Below are 23,710 nucleotides of genomic sequence, written 5' to 3' on the forward strand. Positions count from 1 at the left end.
CACTGCTGCTCAGCAGTAGACACAACACTGGTGTGGTAACACTGCTGTTCCAGCTACAAGTACAGAGTACGGCACTGAATGGGCTGCTGCCGGGAAAGTTAACATTCCAGCCAGACCCAGTACAAAACCTTATGAATTAAGATACTTTAGGTTACTGACCTTGCATTAATATCCAAACTGCTTCATTTCCATGAGACATGAAGCAGTTTTTGTTTCTTTGAAAGCTCATGTTTACTCTGTAGTTTGACATAGGTTTAAATAAGAAGTCGAAACTCAGTACTTGTCTTTTATTATAGTATGAACGAAATATACATTTTTTTGTGTTACCTTTGCATATAAGATTTAAATCTCTAGTAAAACAGCAGGCATGGCAAACACATAGCTTATTATCAGTTTTAAATGATACGTCAGTCATCATTTTAACTTAATTAGCTGCAGCATTTACAAATACATACACTTATTATAAAAAAAAAAAAAAAAAAAAAAAAAAAAAGCTGTATTACTCTACAAATAGTTACATTAAAGAATGAAATTGAACCCCACTCACAAGGTCAGCCTGAGTACCACTTATGCCTCACAATTTAAAAAAGATTATATATGGCATATAATTCCTGTGCTGGGGTTTGGAAGGAGTGATGAATTTTACCTTAAGAGAAAATATAGTCTTTATTGGTCAAATGTGAGGTATTAATCATAATCCTTATCAGCAGTCCATTTAGTGTGACTTTCATTTTGTAATTTGGAGATATGCTTTTGTAATCTCTTCCTCTCTCCCCAGCCAACATACATCCTGAGATAGTCACTGGGGGAGAGAGGAATAGAGACACATGTATCATGAAAAAAAAAAAAAAAAAAGTAAACATTTGGAGATAATCTGTTCTCACTTGTATTTTCATAGATTTGTATGGTTTGTATCCAGTTTTTACAGCTGAGATATGTTGACAGGCAGTCTTAAAATGTGATTATTGCAGTTCATTTCTATGGAATAAGTCCTTGATGGAAGCCACATATAGTCTCAGAAAGAGAGCATGAGCATTTTTTGATGCTGCTTTTTCAAGTTTAAGTACACATGAAAATATGAAACATATTTCAGTTCCATTTAAAATTTCCCAGTTTTTCTTGATTTTTTTTCAGAGATGTGAAAGTATAGGTTTAAAAAAAAATCTTGTCCTACAGAGAAACATTTTAATAAACATTTTTAAATAAAAGTTCAATTAAAAGAAAAGGAAAATAAATTTAGAAAGTGGAAATTTGCAAAATTCTGTTCGTTCTTTTTCTATTTTGATATTTCTGGAAAATGATGGATTTAATAATGAACCTAATAAGAGCTTATATTTTCTGGATCTGTTTATACCAAAAGCATTTCATAATTTAAATAAATATATACCTTTTTAAAATCTACTCTCTAATTCAGTCTATGCAAGATAAACGACCTTCTGGTCTTTGTACATTTTAGCATACTCGTTCAACCCATCAGACTTTGTTCCCTGCAAATGTACTATGCTGTTTCCATATCAAAATATCGGCCCAAGCCTTCTGTTCCTCTTACTGATTTATCAGATGAAGCACCTTCAGAACATGTCTGGCTTTGGACATGGTTCCTCTTAGTAGCAGAAGTAGCATTAATAAAATGGGAAGGGAAGGGAAGGGAAGGGAAGGGAAGGGAAGGGAAGGGAAGGGAAGGGAAGGGAAGGGAAGGGAAGGGAAGGGAAGGGAAGGGAAGGGAAGGGAAGGGAAGGGAAGGGAAGGGAAGGGAAGGGAAGGGAAGGGAAGGGAAGGGAAGGGAAGGGAAGGGAAGGGAAGGGAAGGGAAGGGAAGGGAAGGGATAGCCACAGCACTAATATACCAAAAAATAAGATAAGTCTAGGATCATTACAAATATCACAGCCATGTATGGCTGGACAGATGACTTCCTTGGTTTGTACTGTTTGAAACTATTAACCAGCAGTCCCTATCAATCAAACAGATCACCTGGAAATGTTCTGTTTCTTATATCACATGGAAAACCTTATACTTTAAAGCACAAAAAACTTTGATTTTAAATTGAAGTGTTATACACAGTAACCACATAAGCAAAAGGAAAAAGGAGAGCTCTAAGCAAGTCCCAAAAATTTCCTTTGTAAATGCAAGCCCATCTGGTCTCTAATTTACCTCTCAGTATTTGGTTTACATCTGCAGCTCTATACAAAAGCTAATGCTTAGGAAAGTCATTGTCTGAAGGCAGATTGTGATACTGTGACTTGTGGGGAGGTTTATATGCTGAGGAAATGCAGATCCTGCAATACTTCTCCATTGTGTCAGGGTTACCTGACACAGCAGAGTCTCAGACGTAGCAGAAAATGGGCTTAACTGGTGGAAGTTAAAAACAAGCAAGTAAAAATCCATCCTTGCTACAGCTGTCAGAACAGATGTTTCAGCCACACATTGGCAAGTGATGATCTCAAGATTATAATTTGTTATGTATCCTTACCTTACCAAGAAAAGAAAAACAAATACTGAAGTTCCTGACACATTTAAGGGCACTCACTATTTTGATATACAGAAATAAACATCTTACAAATCTGTTTTATAATTGAACTTAGAATTTTTAATTGAACTCTTATCTTGTGCCTTTTTTTGTTACTGTAATGAACTTATTTTATGAACCCTGAAAACTGGATTACAACTGCAAAGAATGTCACACTTCAGCTAGCTACAGAAGCTTAGTTCAGGGTCATATTAGAAGCACTATGGTAAAATACTGCAGTGAAGACCATTATAGTTTATAAAATGTAACAGAATATATTAGAGAGACACGTGGGCTTAATTTTCCATTCACACAAATGTCATTCCTTAGACCTCCACATCTCAACTACAAGAGTATGCAAGAACCGGGCCAATATACTGTACCAGATAACCCATAGCTTTGGCTGTTTGACTACTAGACTGTAAATAGAGTATAATCTACTTAGGCTGTGATTTGGTTCCAATACGATTTTAATCTTTGTTGTCAGTGGGAGCCTATCTGAACCTTAGCTCTAAAAATCATATTTGTCTTTTTCAATTACACTCTATTACAAAATGAACATAACACATTCAAATATGTCCTGGTATACACATATGCTCATGTGACAACACTTTAGCAAAATCAATTTCCATTAGTTTCTATTAAATATTGAGATATTATTATGAGACACATGGACTAATTATACGAATAATGAGTAAAAATAACAAACAATCATTATCTGAAATTTTAAATGTAGATCAATATGTATAATGGATATATTAAAGACTTTATAGCATTTTAACTGTAGGGAAAGTCATGACTTTCAGAAAAGCACATGAACTAAAGGAAAGTTGTAGCGTTTAACCTAATTACTGCATTATGAGTGACATGAGGACCAGGTCTAAAATCTACTTATGAATTGGAAAGCATTCACATTCCGAGGTTGATACCTCAAGCAAGTGTAAGTTAAACTGTTTGGAGAGGAAAGTATTTGCTTATGGCATGAACACACATTCACACCTGTTGGAACAGTTTCCAGTAACGGAACTACTTTATCACAATAAGTGTTAATACTTTATTCCTTTTTCTGCTAATCCCATTTTCTGTTTTATTTTAACCGACTGCAAGATTGCTACAGAGTTTAGGGCCCTGTTGAGCTTTAAAGATTATGTCAGTTTTCAGCATTTTTATAACTATAGATCACATTGTGCTAGTAATTCTAGCAATCTGTTTAAAGCCACGGCAGTTCAGTCAGGCACTGGCCATTTTCTGAAGCAGGATCAGTGGGCAGGTTTTGTTGAAGGAAAAGATAATGTATTAATAACTGGACTCCTGGATGAATGAATCCATAAATAAACATCTATGTTGTATAGTATGCACTAAGGGAGCTGCTTAAAACCTGCAGTTATTAAGGTGGAGGCAACTTTTTTTTTCCACTGTGGAACAAAACTTTGTTCAACTTCTTTTTACTAGGCTCTTGCAGGAGGCAAGGCTCAGTTTCATTTTAACTAAGAGCCTGTTGTTGCTCATAGTACTGCTCATAGCAACCCAAGCAATATCCAAATCATTAGTTTGAAATTTAGTTAGGTTTAGGTTTTAGCCTTTATATTATACACAAGATGATTATTTATTTATTTATTTATTTATTTATTTATTCTGAAAAGAAAATTATACTTTCCAATCCTTTACTGATCTAGTTTCTAGTCTAGCTCATGCTGTAAACTCCTCTCTGGGCCTGCAGGTGGCTGAAAGGCCCATGGTTCCTCCTGCTCCTACTGATGGGTTTGCATTATGGAGTCCTGCCTAACAAAACCCTGTTTTCTGAAGTGATCCTTGACATGTCCTATTCAATCCCTGGTCCCCAACATCCTCTGGCCTCCTTGGACATGTCAGAACTTCTGTGCATGAGAAACTGAGCTAGCCCTGACAGCTTTAGGATACATACCTCTTATCCAATGTATCAAAACAGAGACATTTATCAGTGCAATATTATTAAATATTCTCCTTGGGGTGGTATGAACCTAGTACAGGCCACTGGTTTGGAGGATATTGAATTTATTTCCCCATGATGGAAGTGGTCATGTATCTCACTTGGGGTTTTATGCTACCCACACTGATGAGATAATTTCTTTAAGAAGAATCTCATTGCAACAACTTTGGAAGTAAAAGAAATGAAAGTTGTTTTTTAGAGTAAAAACATTTTAATTCAACCATTTAAATCTAATGCTCCCAGCACTGAGACTCTTAGTCATTCAAGACTTCTACTAAAGTCAGTGAAGCGAGGATTCATTTTTAGAATACATACCCTCAGTTATATCTAAACATAATTCAAGTAATTTAGTTTTCATGAAGGACGTAAAAAAAAAAAAAAAAAAAAAAAGAAAAACTGATTTGCTTCTAAGTGAACATGAGATGATGGTTTTCTAAAATTAAAATGCTGTCACCACTGGCGAGAAGAGTAGGCCCTTTGTCAGTGCATGTAAACGCAGACCACAGCCTTGCTGTGATTCCACTCATTTACTTAGGTATTAAGTAAGAGAAATGGGACTTTATGGACTGATAAAAATCTAATAAGGAATAACTGAGAAGGTTCTGTATGATGACAGTACAACCTTCCAGCCAAGAATATTGAGAATGCCAGTCATAGGGTGCTTTACATTTAGTAGTTTATTACCCCCCAAAACCTCCTTTAAGTAGTCGTAATTGGCCTTAAAATCAAGGTACTCAAAACGATGAGACTCCTGTGAAATGCCTGGCCTAAGTTATTTTGCAGCAAAAATGGCAAAAAAAAAAAAAAAAAAGTTCTCGGCACATGCTCAAAGTACTGTACTGCTGGTTAGTGTCTTCAGCATCAGTCTTTCTGCTGATTAAAGGTCCTGTGCTGAGAAATTCCCTCCTCCCCACAGACATTATAGTATCTAGCACTCAGTGCTTTACACTATCAAAGCATTGTATGCATGCCATTTAATATCTCCTAATTAACTCATACATCTCCTACAAAAAAAAAAAAAAAAAAAAAAAAAAAACACTAAAAATTAATGACATATGGTATTGCTGGCTTTTATACAATACATGCAGACTCAGCTTTTGGTTTTTACAGGAAGCATGGGTAAGTTGAGTTCCCTTTCTGAAGTCTGACATACACATTGCTGTATCTGACTTACAACAGAAAGGAAATGAACAGTGATGAAAATGGTAGCTACACAGTTATCAACCCAGGACTGAATGTGCACACAAACACCAGCATGGGTAAGGGCAGCTTTCTGAAGCAATGCTCTCTGTTCCTTAATGAGGCGCACACCAATTACACGGATTTCCCACAGACTTTGTTCTCCTGATCTGTAGAGTGCATGAGAAACGAGTAAGGTCTGTCATTTTGGTATCCATCAAAGCTCTCTTCCATGTGAGGAAGTGGCTAATTTGTCATTTCACACTCAAAAAGGCGTGAAAGGCAAAATGGAGGACGTTAGCTGGAAGAGAAGAAAGAAGGGCTGTGACTCATGAGAAGAGACAGTAGGCCTGATTTTGAGCTTGTGTTTGTTGCTGCATATCAGGAATAAGTTCAATAAAATCATACTGATGTCGAACAGACAAGAATGAGGCCAGGGTTTCCTGATTTAAAAAGATTTACACTCCTACAACAAAAATATGAATTGAGGAACAAGGAACATTTTACAAATGGAATCATGGTATACAGCAAACTTCTAACTTACAAGTTTTATTTACACTTGGACATCTTTTGATTTCTTTATTTATAATAAAAGAATTAATTCAGACAATGCAAATTTTCAACTTAAAAATACATAAGACCTTTGGGAGAAAATCCCAAAGAATACACACATCTGAGGAATGTCAGCTCTGTGTCAAGAGCACTGATCTCAGCCACTAAATATCTTCCCTCATCGTCATTTGTTTTAGCTTTCTTGTTGTCTTTTATTTTTCTTTTCCTCTGCATAAAATAAGGCTAGCAAAGGGCCAGAGAAACAGCCAGAGTACAACACTGAGAGGGACAGGAGAGGTGCAGGCAGGAATCCCATTATTTGTTAATAGGATTTGTGCACATACCTCCCACACACCACTTAGGAAATTTACTCCCAAGCATCTCAGTGGCAATTTCAATTAGGGTGAACATTTCATTTCAGCAGATGGACTGCAAACTGGTGGCTATCAAACTCTAATGACTAAGGCTTGATAATTTCCCTCTCTTAAACTATGATTATACTTTCTCTCTCTCTCTCTTTTTTATTTTTTTTTTTAATGGGGAAAATCAATGTAATCCCTAAACCAATACTTAATTTGATTTTTCACTGAGCCTCTCTATGCTAGCAAACCCCACCCATGTGCCTGTATACAAGCCCAATGGGTAAATTAGTGGGTATTTCTGCAGATCTGTCACACATTTCTACCGTGCTTCTTATTCAGAAAGATGCCAAAGAACTATGAATACATCTACCCTCCCCTGAAATGGATCCACCTCTGGGGTGGAACATGGCAGCAAATATTAACATGGGAACACAGACGCTAAATCCTATGTGAAAATTATGCAAGAAGTACAGAACACAGCTCACGTAGCCTCAGACTACCCAGAAAATAGCTAAAAGTGTACATCTTTTCTTTTTAATGAATGCATTCAAAATTATTGCCTGGCATGTGGTACTCCAATAAGGAACATCTCATTTGGTATCGAATCCCATTGTACAGTCTTGTACAGATTAATAGTGATGGTGAGCTATCTGATTTCAGTAAGAAGCAGTACTAATTCATAGGCAAGATGCACAAAAACATAACACAGTTTTTTGTTTGTTTGTTTGTTTGTTTGTTGTTTTTTTTTGTGTGTGGAAAATGTCCTTTCTTTAAATAGTGTTTGCAAACTACGTAGATGGTGGCCTGGCCGGCTCATGGTGCCTTCGGTTTCGCTTTTTTTTCATCTCCTGCACATGCTTCCATTTGGCACCACCTTTGTTTCGCTGTCGCCGTTTCTCCCGGTGCCACATCTGTTCACAGTACTCATCCAGGCTAAAGCTGGGGCTGCTGACGAGCTGGATGTAGTCCTTGTACCGCAGCCGGGACTCTGTCAGCAAATCCCTCACCCGGCCATCCTCGTCCTCAGTTTTCTGAGTGCCTTCCATTTGCCCATTCTCAATGACATTTAAATTGAGCTTTACGATGGTGTGGACAAAGGTGTGTTCCTGGGCTTTGCAGAAATAGGCTCCTGCATCCCGTCTTTGCAAGCTGCGGATCAGCAGCCCATGCTCGGTTTTGATGATCCTTTCGTCTGCCTTCAGCTGCATGGTTAGACAGAGAAGAATGTGAATTGTGAATGTGAATTTCCTCAGAAAAAAAATAGAACATGCGTCAGTGCAATACCAAAGTGGAGACAAGGCAGGGCGGGCACACTGCACATCCTGTCGCACCACAAGATGGGGCATGCATGGCTCAGACAGATACCATGAGATCCTTTCAATTCCTGAGTTCTGCTCCTAACTATAGCATCTGCATCAGTGACATTTCAGCATGCATTAGTAAAAGATACACAGTGTACAGCTGAAAGGCCAGACAGCAGCACTCATCACACCAGAATGCGATAGGCTGCATTCTCCAAGGAAGGTTAGGCGTTTAGTGCCATAAATCTCATTTGTTTTTTAACTGCTTTTCTTGAGATATCCGTAATATATCCAATATATGGGGGTACTTGTATATCTGGAATGATCTGAGACATTATTGCATTGAAAATAATGTCTCATTATTACTGCTGATTTTTAAAGTGAAATGCTCTGATTTTTATCTTCTTCAACTGGGATTTATAAAAGGAAACTGATCCTGCCTTTGACTTACTGAGACATGCTTAAAAGCACCCAGTGAGGTTAGAAGAACTTACAGGGGGAAAAAAAAAAAAAAAAAAAAAAAAGATTGCAAGTGAGAGCTGAAATCTGTCATCATGGAACTGCAGTTTCATTTATAAATGGAAATATTTCCAAAAACATAGCGTGATATGAAATGCTAAAAAATAAGGTGCACCTTAAAGTAATAACACTGTAAGATAAGTTACATATTTGGTGATCTGAAAATTACTTCCAAAATAACCTAACTCTGAACTAAACTAAACTAAACTAAAATTATATATATATATATATATAAATAAATAAAATAAAAATAACATAAAATAGAAATACAATACAATACAATAAAAAAAACAAGTTGGGCATTGGGCACCTAAGTATTTTTGCAGCTGGGGAACACAGAAAGTAAATGATTTGCCAAAGACCATATAAAGATTAGTAGCAGAGGTGTAAGCAGAAAGCAGAGCCCTAACTCCCAGACTCCAACACCAGCATTTCCTTTGAAAACAATCCTGTTCCAGCACAGAGCTGTCATCTCCCTGGCATGCGATGTTCTGCTGCCGCACAGAGGCTGCAGGTCACAACAGCACTGAAGGACCCGGGGTGCCGCTTACTCAGCCTGCAGCAAAGCCAGTGTCTTGATCACAGCCTGAGCGCTGCTGGTGGTACTGGTATAATGAAGAAAATCTTCTGCACAGGGCTGAGCACCGGCTTTAAAAAGAGGGGTGGGGGCAGAGAGAACCAACACAGAATCTGGAAAATTTCCCGGAGTGCACATCTGACCCTCCAACAGACTTCAGAGAATGAAGATCATGGAGGCATAAAGATGACTAAATTAGATTTATTCACAGTGGGTAAGCTACACACTGTTTCTTTATGTAAAAAATCTGCACACAATTCCCTCTTCTATTCCATGGGAAAAAAAAAAAAAAAATGTATTTATACATATGATTCTCCATCTGTTATGATTCTAACTCACTGGTACTTTATCATAAGAGGGTATCTTGGAGCAAAAAGATGGATGAGGTGCCCTTCCCAGGGCTTTTTGCTTTCCCATTTTCTGATATTCTTTGATAAAGACTTTGGAAGGGTTAAATGATTTAAGAGACCTTTTCAAGATCAGCAGAAAATATAACACTCGTGTATCTAAGTAATACATGAACAGAAAGACAGTTTTCCTTGCTAGCCTGTATCAGCTATTACAATCTTCAGCAACCTATAGATTAGTAGATTAATCTACCTGTATATCTACCTATAGATTAGATATAGGTAGATATTGGCCTGTGTACTGCAATTGTTTTGACTGCATCAGAGAGGAGAAATCAAATGCTACAAAAACCTATGCTAGAACATGGCTCTGGCTGCCTGCTTCTGTGGCCAGGCATTGTTTGGATCCTGACACATGTCGATAGTCTTGTGTCAACCCTGAGTTTTAGTTTCTTTGTTTGTAAATTGGATATAATCATGCCCGTTGGCACCAGCAGGGTGAAATCATGCTAATTTCTGAAAATTCCTGGAAAATTGATTATTTTCTGACAACAGGTGCTACATGAGCACCAGCCATATTTGAATTACTATACGGAGTTCCAACTGGAGAAATTATGGTCAAAACAGAAGAACAGACACAGAAGATAGCAGGGAGACAGATTAGAAAAGACCAAATTTTCTCTTCCAGAAGCTACAGCATAATAGTCTTCAATTTTATCAGATATTGGCACTTTGTCCCAAGTAAATGTACCTTTCTCATGGTTACAGTAAAAACAGAATCATAAAAGGTAAAAATGAACCCAAAGATAAGTAGCTGTAGGCAGAAGTATGTCTAGGGCAGGTGTTTACTTGTGCTGTTTTACTCCACAAAGCGAAGCAGGAGCAGAGGCCAGGTGGAAGTGCTCAGGGGTTTGGCTGTTGCAACATGACAAGGAAGCCCCTCTTTTTTCTGCCCAGGCTTCATGCTAACAATGGAAAATCCTACAGACCCCCAGTTTGAGGAATTTAGGGAGAGGGATGGGAAGGTGAAGCTAATTTGCAGACACTTGGGTTTCATAAAGCTCTATGCAAAGACCCAGTTCCCACATTGTTTCAGTGAAAACGGGACAGACCTCTTTGAGCTCAGGGCTGGATGCAATTGCAGCGGTAGCATCTGCCTATCGTGGCTCTGCCAGTATTGTAGTCTAGAGTGCCTTGACAGCTGTGTACCTCCTACACTTGGAAGTGCTCCAGCTGGCTCTTTTGGCTGACTCGGCACCAGGCCAAAAAGCCCTCACTAGTGCTTCGCTTATTTTCAGTGAAAGGAAGGGAGAATAATGGCATATCTAGACTTGAAAAGATGACTGGACCCCCAAGTCTAGCACCCTGCTACTCATAAGTATTTACCGTTTGTGTAGCAGCAGTCCCTTTCTAGTTGTAAATGTGTTAACTCAGAGAGTTGCCCCACTCTGCCTCAGGATACTGCAGAGAAAGCTAACAGAGGCTAAATTGGTTGTGTCCCTTAATCCCAGCCCATCACAGATTCTATTTTTAATGAAGCAGCATTCTTACAGAATGTCCTGTGTTAACCTTGGATATTGATTTACAGTGACTGTCACCTCCTTCTTCTCTGGGCCTTCATTGTTCATTCTTTTATTATCCTCTGGTAGGATGAAATTATGGCTCTGATTTCACACGTATTGAGCAACACTTCATTATTGTTTTCCCCCCTCACTTCTCTTTTTGGTATCCTGTTTATGTTGTTTTACCCATAGGTTCAGAACTCTTCCTGTCTTTCCTCTCTACTTTTTCCCCCATAGGGCTCTGGAGTTTCATAAACACCTGGCATTTCATTACTTGGTAGTAGATCTTTAACCTTTCACTTGAATGTTTAATGTGCTCTTTGGTTCCTGACCTATAGATGTAAAACACATTTTATTAAATTTTGAGGAGAGTGAAAAGGCTACTTAGATTAAATACATCATTCTGTTTTGGTCAACTGTGGATTCTTCTCCCCCCCAGTTATAATCAATACCTCTCCTTAAATATTTATAAACAGGGTTTTAACAATTCAGAAGTACAACGGCTTTAATTCACAAAAAGCTTGCTGACATGCTTAAATTTCAGCATACAATAAAAATTAAACAGGAGAGAAATAGTTTTGTTCAATTGGGAACCAATTGTAAACCACAAAAAATGAAGCAATTGATTACCATTAACTTTCTTTTTTTACCGGAGTGGGAGCAGGTGGTTTTTTTTGTGTTTTTTTTTTTTTTTTTTTTTTTTTTTTTAATATCTGAATTTTATACATTTTATTCTTTACGGTAGGCACTTGAGGTTTGAAAATTACACTAAATAAAGCATGGCACATGCCATAGGAATTGGCAATATTTGACAAAGGAAAAATATCTCCACGTAAATCAAATTGATTTTTGCAACCTAAATTTATCAATAGACATTGCCAATAATGATGGCAAATCTTCAAACAATCAGTAAGTTGGAAAACAACCAAGGATTTGAAAGTGCTGTGGCACCAGGTTAGGTCAATACCTTTTGTCCTTTGCTAATGACGTGTTTAGATAGCTCCCTCTTTACAAATAATTCACATGTCAACTCTTTCACAGTTAAAACACTGCACCTGTCTGGGAGAAGAAAGTGGCTTCAAAGCCTGCCTTCCCTCATTAATCACCATGTGAAAAAATGTTAGAGGTAAAGCTGGACTAATCATGGGTTAGCAGCAACCCCTGAACAAACTGTTGCAGGGAGGAGAGAGAAATGAGGAACATTTGCTTAGAAATCACATTCAACTTTTTTTTTTTTTTCTATTGCTTTCTTATTCATTCTCACCATTTGAGTGGAAATAAAGATTACTCTGCTTTTGTTGGAATTATTATTATATGCAACTTTTTTTTTTCTGTTGTCCTGGTAAACTAATCATGTAACTCCAACACAGCTGTAGAGTTAATTTCTCTACTTCTTCTTCTTCTTTTTTTTTTTTTTTTTCCCCTTTTTTAGCATTTTTTTAATTTATTTACTAAGAATTCACAACTAAAATGAAGAACGTGTTGTTGGTAGTGACATTATGGAGACATGTGCATTCTATTATTCTCAAGATGAAGCTAACTTCTCATTCTATGACTAATTTTTAAACTTTTACCCCCCGATATATTCAAATGAAAGCAGTAATATCACCTTATATAGCAGCTCAGAGTTACATCTTTTTTTCCCCTTAGGAAAGTGTCAAAAATATTAGTCTTACTTGAAAATCTCAAGGTATTAGAAAAAAAATGCCAAGCCAATGAGTCATAATAAAATAAAAGAGTGAAAGCATAAGAGCTATAATTAGTCCCTAGGCTGCAGAATAAATCTTATTTTCTCCCACTCTTGATCTGTTTCTTATCGACCGAAGGATTAAGTCTGTGTCTGCTACAAAAATACTGAAATTCACTCCTGTTACAGAAATTACTACTAGAAATTTAGACCTTGGTGTATGTCCTCTTCCTTACTCAGTTCTCTCATCTGACTTTTAGGTTTTAGGGCTGGCCTATGCATCCTTTATCACCTTTTTTATATTTTTTTCACAAGATTCTTCTGAACAGATGTTTATAACAATGAAAATCACAGCCATCATGATGCAAGAATCTCCAGCCACAAAAAGATATGGAAACTTACGTCTCATTCACCAGCATACACCCACTAAGGTCAACTGAACAGGACACAGATCCTGGGCAAACTGAAAAATGTCTTAGTCTGGCTAAAATGTTGAAAGGAAACAGCTCTTCCCTGATAAGGTCATGCTCCTGCGCCCATCTAGAAGTCCTATACAAGAGTGAGTCATGTTAGTGTACCTACCAAAACATCAGATGGTCATTGGGCTGGGTCTGTCAGAAAAAACACAGCCTGTTTTCCTACCCCTGTGGGGTAGGAAAATGGGACAGGGTGAGAATGGCTGCAGAAGAAACTGGAATGTTCTTCTGCCTTTCAGAGGATTTATTTTCACCTCCAGGTATGAATATACCAGGAAAGAGAGAGTTAAAAGCAACCTGCACCTGTTCTGTCACTTCAGACCATATGGTTTGTTCTGTCCCCTGCATGGATGCGTGGCAGTTTGGCAGGCCCCAAGCCCCAGGAGGCCCAGAGTGAAGGCCAGCCTAAAGCAGGAGGCTTAACACTTTCCAGAGCCACAAGACACCAAAACTGAGGGCTTCACAGGAAGCCTTGCACTTGTTTTTTTTGTTTGTTTGTTTGTTTGTTTCCAGTCCTGATGCCTATTATACCTAGGAATATAACACATAGGAATTTCAGGAAAAAATAAATAAATAACTGAGTTTAAGCTTCAGGAAACTTCAGCACTTTAAGTCATTATGTAGAAATGACATCCCCACTTTATTTATTTATTTATTTATTTATTTATTTATTTATTTATTTATTTATTTATTTATTTATTTATTTTATGAACTCCATTCACCAAAACACTCTCCCTCATCTCAGTGACTGAAACTGCAAGCACAGGAACAAATGTGATCAATTGCGTGAGCAACACTAACCACAAAAGCACTAGATATTTGACTCCTGACCTTAAAACAGCCCTAAACTACAGGAAAATGTACTCCCACTGGCAGCAAAATGACCTGGTGACAGCTCCTGGACCACAGGAGATCCGGTCCCTCCCCACAGGTTGCTCTGGCTGGAAGTCACACTCTGAACCATGACCCGAAGGGTGAAATGTTGGAGACATCCTGCTGGGCACAACGCTTCCCACCTATTCTGGATTTTGCCCTTTTCCTTCCCTCAGGAAGCTGTACTACATGTCAGAGAGAGTGCGTAGCTGTCTATTTGCAAAGCGAGGCTTAAAGACTTGCTGAGACATTGCAGCTACAGCCCTGGAACTAAAAGTCCGTAACCTAAGTTCCAGGTGCACAGAGTCATTTGCAAAGCATGGTATCGTCATCACAATAAGTTACACCGCTAAGACACGCACTGAAATAATGCACAGTGTTATTTGAGAAATCTGCTGCAGGAAGGGAGAGGGAGCAGAAAATATAATTGTAATGGGAAAAGTTATGGTGAGGCATTGGCTAAGCAAAGATCAAGCTACACATTAAATATGACTACCTTGTTGCTGTCACATATGGTATTTCAGTCAAGTTGAAGTACTTTGCAAAGAAAGTCAATTACTATGCTTGTCTTTGAATTTTCCAGGAAGGCCTCCAATTAGGCTCTAATACCAATGAACTCATTTCCACTGATAAAATAGATTCCAAATTAGGAAAACTGAAAATCTTAATTTAAAAATGCCCAAATTAAAAAAGGGATTAACATTTTAACCTGCAAATACTCTTATTCCCTTTAACAGGAAGAGTGATGCTCAGCTTTTCTACAGATTGAGTGGGTTTATTTAGGCAGTCATATCTGAAATTAGGAATTTAACTTCGGGCACATGCATTTTTAAAAATGACATTCATATATGATTAACTCTATTTTAAATATATATATATATATATATATTTTTTTTTTTTCTCTCTTTTCCTTCTAAAAAATGAAATGTGCCAACATGGTAATTTGAGATGTGAAAGCTGAGTTTACTCAGGATGAGTTCCAGTTCTTAGGAGACTGGAACTAAACTGGGTCAAAACACTAGAAAATAAGAAAAAGAATTCTCTGGCAGGAATCAAGCAAAACTAATAGCTATATACTGTCTTTAAGTGATCTGATCCTGTAATTGTCAATGTGTGCATATGCATTTATACAAGCTGCAACCTTCAAAGACTGGAAAAATAAATAAATAAATAAATAAAATAAACTAACAAAACCACCCCAAGGAGTTCCGGAACATGTGCTCCAACTTCTATTTTATCAAAGCTAGATCACAGAAACACTGCTATGGCTTTAGGGACAATATGTGGTAAGAAGCTATTTGCCTACTGTTAGCATTCATAATGTAGAAAATCTGTCTGCAGATTTCTTCTTCAAATTTTCTTCTAAATTTGCCTCAGAGGTTAATCTAGCCTTTTAGCAAAGCTTTACTTTTCTCATACAAACAGATGTCAGATTGTTTACACAGAGCAAGCCCAGTAAACATTTCTGTGGAAGGCTGCTAATGTGCAAAGATGTATACTGTGCGCTTGCTGGAGATTCAAATGCCATCACACATAAGTGCACATTTCCATCCTCTCTCCCTAGATCACAATCTTGGCATGCTGGGTACTCCTGTAGTATTAGGAATCATGGTGTCTGGATTACTGGTATTTAGTGCAAAAATGGGAATGGGAGCCCAGACATTCCCACAATTAACCTTTTAGAAACACAGATGTTGGCAAAAAATGGCATAGCCTTACTTTAAGCTATGTTATATGGGCTTTTAGCCTGCTCTGACTTTGTTCAAAAGTCAGTTTGATCTGCTGTTTGTTTTGTAATCAAATAAAAGAGAAATAGATAAATAAATAAACTTGGCTTCCTGACTTTCAGGTACCTGCACCTATGACATAGGAGAAAATCAATTTGTTTATTTTTTCCTAAATTGAAACAGGTAAAACTTAGAAACAGCACTCCATAAGAGGCTTTCAAATCTCGAAAGTGCTGCTTCTTATGATATAGAAATATTATGTTATTCACAGAGACCTGACTGCTTCAGGTGAAGTTTGTAGCTCTGAGGAACTTGGACACACGCTGTAGTTGTGATGCATTGTTTAAAAAACATGACTGGGTCTCCTCATATCTTGATATGAACTACTGTTCAGAATTAAAAAAAAAAAAAAAAAAAAAAAGTACCTGCTTAAATTTATTTTTAAAATTACTCTTAAACACATGGTTTGAATTAAGCAAATACTTTTATTTTTTCTCTGATCAAATATGTAATTGCATTTGCAAACTGCTGCCTTAGGGAAGTAGAGCACAGAGTCTTCTGTACAGGACACTTAAAGGTAAATCAATTAAAGCAAAAACCATGAATGCCCATAGGTTTTTAAAGCCTGATACACTTCTAGCTGGGTTTTCACTTTAACCACCTGTGGCTATGATCATGTTTGGCCTGCTGATCAGAAGACCACTTTTTTTTTTTTTTTCCCAATTATGGACTGTAATGGAGGTTAGAGGTGGTATTTCAAACCAGTAAGCTCCTTCCTTTGGCATTTAGTTCATGTTGGGGGAAGCAATATGTCTATAAATTAGTGAGATGTTTATTCCCAACAGAGGGAAGAATCTTTGCCAATCCAAAGCATAAGTAAGTAAAAGGGAGTAAATTAAAATTTCTCCATTTCTTAAGGAGAAAACTCAGAGGTGACTCATATCCCTTTACTCTTGCTTCCTGGGTCAAACCATAACTGAGGTCTCAACTTTGAGGTGGCTTCATCCCTACAGACTTCCCTTCATGTTACAAGCAGTGCTTAGGGGACGACAGCAGTGAGGAAGGTCTCAACCAGAGGTGATGCTCTCATGGGCACCTGCCATGGCTTGCATCTCCCCAGCTTTTACAAAGAACTAGACTACTTTATGCACTCAGAAAACCTCACAGGACAGGTTATCATTGAGAGTGGAAGACTGGTTGTGTGTTTGTTCGTTCCTAATTTTTATCTGGGATGAACATTTAACAAAAAAGCATATCTAACACCTGGGAGCAGCTCATTTGAAAGGGCTCTTCTTTTCCTATCTTCTCCTTCCACGTTGCCATGGCTGCAGCCACAGCAGGACTTGGCCTCAGACACAAAATCATTCATGTAATAGAAAGGCTATGAAGGCTCCTGAGGTTTGAAACTCACAGAATCACAGAATCACAGAATCACAGAATTTCTAGGTTGGAAGAGACCTCAAGATCATCGAGTCCAACCTCTAACCTAACACTAACAGTCCCCACTAAACCATATCCCTAAGCTCTACATCTAAACATCTTTTGAAGACTTCCAGGGATGGTGACTCCACCACCTCCCTGGGCAGCCTGTTCCAATGCCTCACAACCCTTTCAGTAAAGAAGCTCTTCCTAACATCTAACCTAAAACTCCCCTGGCGCAACTTTAGCCCATTCCCCCTCGTCCTGTCACCAGGCACGTGGGAGAACAGGCCAACCCCCACCTCACTACAGCCTCCTTTAAGGTATCTGTAGAGAGCGAAAAACTCTCTCAAACCCAGTCCAGATCAGTCCCAGTTGTTGACCTTTTGGGCATGTAAGAGGTCCCCTTTGTCACTAGGCCAGAAAGCAGTCCGCAGGACATGGTACAAGGGGCACCTGGAGGTTTTTCCAGCACTTCTCCACTGGTACAGACCCCAGAATTGCCTCCTGCAGGAGTTAAGGGCCATCACAAATCTCACTGCTTTCTACTTCAGGTGAAAGGTACAATTCTTTAAAGTTGAATTTCTACATCAGCACAGAGTGCCATTTCAGAAAAATCTTCAGACTCCAAAAAAAAAAAAAAAAAACATAACAAAACAAAACAAAACAAAACAAAAAAGGTCCTTGCTGCACAAACTGTTCTTTCTCTGGGGAGATGGGGAGACAAAGAGAGAAGCAGCAAGACATACAAAGCCACAATGTTTAACAGTATGAGGGAAGGTCAGACACTAAATGGAGCAGAGGTTTGAACGTACTTTTGCCTGAAGCAGTAGTTGTGCTAGTTACTGAACAAAAAGGGGTTTTTTTTGTTTGTTTGGTTGGTTGTTTTTTTTACTTGCAGTATTTATTTATTTTTACCAGCATTTAAAGCCTAATTTCTCTATTTTTTTTTATTTTTTATTTTTTTATAGAATGAGCATGTAATTCAAATTAAATATCTAAATCTGCTTATGATTCAGTGCAAATGGCTTCTCTTTTCCCTAAATGGTGTTACCAGAATGCTATGCAATACCTAAGGTGAGGCAAGGAAAAGTAAAACATTGGCTAATCCCAGTAACTCCTGCCTTTCAATACTCAGCTGAATTCTCTGCAGAGGAATCTTGTCTTGATGACTATAACTTACCTCTTCTCGATGTTCTTCTCCAGAGCGTTGAATGTACCACCTAATAGAGGCTTGCTGGGACTTAGGAATACATTCCAGAAAAGTTGAATTAAATTCAATGCCAAAAATCACCTTTTCATCAGCAGTTTCATGACTAATGCCTGGAAAGCAAACATGGTACAGGAGATTAACCCTGACCTTTTTTTTAAAGCAATGGGAAAATAGCCTGATTCAGAACAGATGCTATAAGAGTGAGTGAATTATAAAAAAGCAAAAGGAAACTTAACTTTTAGCTTAAACTATAACTATGAGGATTTAGAGGCGGCTGCTAACCTTCCTCCAGTGCAACTGTTTTTTAAGGAGGTCAATAAAATCTATATCATGAGCTTGCTCCATTTTAAAGCTGAAGCTTTTGCCTTTGAGGAATTTAAAATCTGGCCTATATTTTTCCTTTATGTAATGCAACTAGTAAACCTGAGAGAGGTGGAGCAGCTGCTGAAGGTACATCGAGATCTGCAGAAATTCAAGCTCTTTGCATTAAATACTTTTATTTCACTGTGCCACAGAGATTTTAGTAGAGCCAAACAACTTCATGCAACCAATGCAGTTTCTGGGATGGAATCTCACACACTGGAGCACTGAATTTAAGTAGGTTTTGGGGCCATAATGTTGTTAATTATCACAAATAGCATAAATTAACCAAGAGCCTGGAGTGGCACAGGTCAGCTTCATGGTTTTATGGCACACAGAGGTTATCCCCAGCTGGATGAAATTTCTCTTGGTAGTGCTATGTCATGGAGAAGGATTAATACCAATTTGTGTGCTAAGTCATTTTATATGACTTAGTATCACAGTAGCTCTTTATCCGTCCAGAAAAACATGACATTGTCAGTCTTTCTGCTAGCATTTCTACACCCTTGAGCTTTGCATGGTCTCAGATGCCACTGCTTGGAAGTGATGGCAAGCAGCAAGTGGGTGAATTCTGGCCTTTTGGTAAAGAACAAGAGTTTTGCCACTGGCTTTAATGGTAATGAGACATTACCCTGACTTTGTTACTATGTCTATATGTACACATGTACAGCCAGAGTCCTCTACACTGTGCAACAGACTTAAGCTTTGATCCTGTGGCTAGCAGCTCTGATTTCTGCAGGGATTCACGCCGAGATCTGCGGCAGGCATCCAGCATTGCTGCGGCATGAAAATCACCAGATCAATGGAAAGTGGTGGCTTTTCCTGAATCAAAGCTTGAGTGCAGCAATACAATCAATACTGTTTTGACTGTGTTGCTCACTTTAATAAGCAAATATAAGAGCCCCAGACAAACCCAAACTTGGTTTTGAATGCTTTTCATTTATTTTATGCTGCCACAGAGATTGCCGTGTAACCACAGGATTTCATACTGACAGTGCACGCTGCAAGGGAACTGCTGCAGCTGCCAAAGGAGCAAGCCAGATTCTTTGGCACCCGAAAACAGGGTGTGGGAAAGGGAGGGGGGAACTGACAGGAGGGGGTGTAGGCTCTTGTTAATAACAGGAGTATTTAAGTAGCTGTGGGGAGGGGAAGGGGATGCTTTACCAGCTGGAGCTGGGTCTTAGGACTTACATCCAGTGTATGTGATGGAAGGGGAAAAGTTGGTGTGTTCTGACTTAGCCCCTGAGGGTTTCTCTGTGGGATTGTCTTCCATGTTTCTGAATTAACCAAAGTCCCAATAACTGCTCTTGGTGATATGTGTGATGTTTTCCCTCCCCTGGGTGGGTGCTGGGGAGGGATGCCCATGCAGCATCCAATGATATTGCCCTAGGCTCCATGAATTTAACTGTGGGTTAATATATCTGAATCACAGGGCAGCTACTTTAATGGTGTTATTTTCCCCAGTTTAACATGTTTTCACAGACAAACAGGAACCCTAAAAGCAAACTCTGTTGTCGAAAGGACTACAGAGCAAGGAAAAGTGCAAAATACTCACTGTCTTCCACATCCCAGCATTGTGCGACCGGGTCTCCATATTTGACATCTTGCCTTCTGGCTCGCCTATGGGAAGAGCATGAAAACTTGTAACACTTCAGGCATAATTGCTGGAATTCAACAGCAAAATACAGAGGGGCTCAGCAGATGTGGATGCACGTTGCTCCCACCCTACTGCTGACAATTACAGTCTTAACTAAAACCAGCCTCACCCTCAAAGCTGCATGTGGCCTAGAGAGATTTGTACAATTGACATCAAGAGAAAGGCCTGTGATTTGGGAAAACCGCTGTGAGGGGAAAGAGAGGGGGGAAAAAAGAGAGAGAGAAGAATAAATCTGCCTGGAATAAAGAATGTGCCATATAGTGACAGAAAGAATAGCTAAAACTGCTTTAAAACTGTCCATTCTGGGTGTAGGTCTCTTGGTGGGATGGACAGTCTTGGAATTATCTGGAAACATCCTTAATGCTGTGCCATGAAAAAGATCTGAGGTTCAACAAGTCATAATAAAACTTGAGCTCAGCATCAGCCCAAGGTAATACTGATTGGTAAATCTGCCATTAAAATGAAGAGGAGAAAACTTATATTTTAATTTGTCAACAAAAAAATGCCAAATCTGATTATATTTCATCTGCATGTATAGAAAAAGAGCTTAAGCCAATGATCTGGTTCCACAATTAACTTTCTTTGTAACTTCTGGGTGTGTTACTTAAACTCACTGTGATTTAGTGTAATTTTAGCGTCATAGTATAAAAAAAAAAAAAAAAAAAAAAAAACCTCTTCCTCTGTGAATGATTGCATTTATCTCCCAAGAGTTACAAACATGTTTATGTTTTAATTTTTTGGTGGAATAATTGAAGACCTGGGGAGGAGCTCCCTTTCTCACAGTCACACTAGAGCAAGACCTCACATCTACAGAGCAATGCCTCAGCAGGAGAGTGGGTTCCCAAGGCTGAACTGTCGGCTGCGGTGAAAGCTGTAGACATGCTGGAGGCATAGGCTGCTAGATGGAAGAAAAACATCTAACTGATCTACTGGAGGATTCCCAAGGCTGGCCACCCCATCCTTTGTTTCAGAGCCACAGACTTTTGGCCTACCCACCAAACTGCACATCTGTTGAAATGCATGGACCATCAATCTCCATGCTCCAGCCCACTTCAGACTTCAGCAGGCCTCATGTGTGACTAACTTTGCAGTGAGCCTGAACACTTGCTTTTCTCCTTTCATTTACGCTTCTCTGAATTTAGTTTGCTTTGGCTTTGAGGAAAAACACATAAAGTTCCTTGACACCATGACACAATAACCTATGACTCATTAACTTCAATGCTTTGTCTAATTGCTCAGGTCTCAGCCCTGCAGCCCCTGAGGTAGAAAATTTCATTCCAGATCCTGAGCTCAGACTGCAACCTCTGACCCTGGCTACAAGAATTACTGTCAGGAAGGCTTCGTGCAAAGAGCAGTGAAGGGGCTGTGGACTCCAGCTCAATCAGCCAGCTCAGAGCAATGGCTAAATCAGCCAAAAATTCCAACAGGCACATCCCACGTTGAATCAACAGCTTAGGTAATGCACTGCTGGAGGCTGCAGCACACTCTTCCTCCATGCAGATCCATGCTGCAGCCCTAGCTGGTAGGTAGAGAGCTCAAATAAAGCTTCTGTCACTGTAGAAAAACTGCTCCTGCTGCAGACCAATCGCACTACTTAAATCTCTGTCTCCCTCTCATGGCTAGACCACAGATAAAATTTAGGAGAGTGAGCTATGTTATCTGAGTTAGTTAAATCAGATAGGAAAAGCTTCTTCTTTTAGATCAGGGAGTTAAATGAATTTATCGAGTTAAATGCATTTCATTGCTGACCAATCTGGGATAATAGAGTAGTAGTATCCCAGTAGTGGTAATATTATAGAATGGCTTTGGTTGAAAGGGACATTAAGGATCATGTAGTCCCAACCCCAGGATTGATAGCCTTTGCTTCATAACTATGGTGGTGCCCTGAACAAAAAGCAAAAGCTTATGAGGCTCTCACATCTCTCTTCCATTGTCACAGCCTGGCCCTTGATCTGAGCATCTCATGCCTTAAAGAATTCAGCATAAAGTGATGGATTTATTATGTTAGCTGCAGTAGCTGAGTTACTGTCACACACACTTAAACAATGCTGTGATGTCTTCCCAGCTCTTCAAGCAGAAAATGTGAAAAATGGCCAGAGTTTGATCAAATTTTAAGGTAAATGACATGCTATGTTAAAGTAATTAAAAAAAAAAAAAAAAAAAAAGTGAAAAAGGTGACACATTCTTATTGGGAACCTCTTAAATTCTTGCAAGCAGCAAGATCTTTTACAGCACATGATATATTTTTTCCTTACCTTTTAGAAGTGGGGGCATATCTGGAACAGGAGTTTCCATCCCAGGCACAGTATGGGTCTCTGGCAAGGCAGCAGTCTGCACAAGCCTTCCCATACGTGTGACATCTGTGCAGAGAGAGCTGAACCAATCCATCCCTGGAACCAATGTACAATTGCTGCTGCAAATCAGGCAAAGCGAATGAATTAGGATCTTTCTCCAAGTAGCCCAGTTAAAAAGTTCCCTTCCTCCGTGCCACACTTGCAGACTTTCAACCTTGTCCCAGATTTTTGAAAAAAGAGGGAGAATTTCTCCTTTACTGTAAGCTGTTTCTCAGGGCTCAGTGTGAACCGGCCATTCCCAACTAATCCCTGATGGAAAGGGGACTGCCGTCCTGGAAAGACACCAGCACTCAACACCCTTACACTGTGTCAAAAAACAAACCAAACCAAAAACAAAACAGAAGCAATCTATGGCAAGGAGGCTTTATTAACACATTTAAAAATAAGGGGCTGGATAGCCATGACGTTCATGATGTTATGAGTCTGGGAACTAGGGATGACTTTGTGTGAATAAAGCATCATCTTCTGCTTCTGATCTTCAAGTAATATGAGGATAATGTTACTCCCCCCCACCCCCAGTGGGTGAGTGGATTGCTTGTTGAGACAAGGGTGGTCCAAGTGCTTGCTGTTGAGCCAGAGCTGGCTCATGCAGCACTTCCAGCTGGCTTGCCACCTTTTTTTGGGGGAGATGGGACCCAGCTGTGCTGTGCGTGCCTGAACAACAAAATACCTCCTGTATTTGGTGTGTTCTGCTGGAGATGCTCTGGCCACCTCCATGGGGACAGAAGGGGTGGCTCTGGTGTCATGCTGCCTCCCGAGTCTGCACGGAGCCGCCACAGAGCTCAGAGCTACCCTGAAACCCTTTCCCATAGGGGGAATGCCAACTGGGACCAGTCCCTGACAGGAAGGGACCACCCGGATTTAGACTGTGAATTAAGAGGAGGGGGGCTGGTGTGCAGGCTGTGCGTGCACAACATTCAGCACAATGAGGCCCTGAGCTCTCCTGACTACTAATGCATAAAAAATAACAATAATAATAATAATAATAATTTATTGTTAGATTGCAAAGAGCCAAGTATTTCTAGTGTCCAGAAAATGAATGTGCATTGACTTCATTCACAAATCCCACA

General features: G+C 39.1%; 1 protein-coding gene across 1 annotated transcript in view; it reads right to left on the reverse strand.

The window, feature by feature from the left end:
• Nucleotides 1–6,187: 6,187 nt before the first annotated feature.
• Nucleotides 6,188–23,710, reverse strand: part of SEMA3D (semaphorin 3D) — a 143,403-nt gene continuing 125,880 nt past the window's right edge. Inside the window, 4 exon segments of the mRNA XM_068669963.1 lie at nt 6,188–7,770; nt 18,240–18,379; nt 20,185–20,249; nt 22,542–22,699. Of these exon segments, the coding sequence (XP_068526064.1) occupies nt 7,357–7,770; nt 18,240–18,379; nt 20,185–20,249; nt 22,542–22,699 (777 nt within the window). The 3' untranslated portion in view covers nt 6,188–7,356.

Source organism: Anas acuta, chromosome 1 (genome assembly GCF_963932015.1).
Source record: "Anas acuta chromosome 1, bAnaAcu1.1, whole genome shotgun sequence".
NCBI lineage: Eukaryota > Metazoa > Chordata > Aves > Anseriformes > Anatidae > Anas > Anas acuta.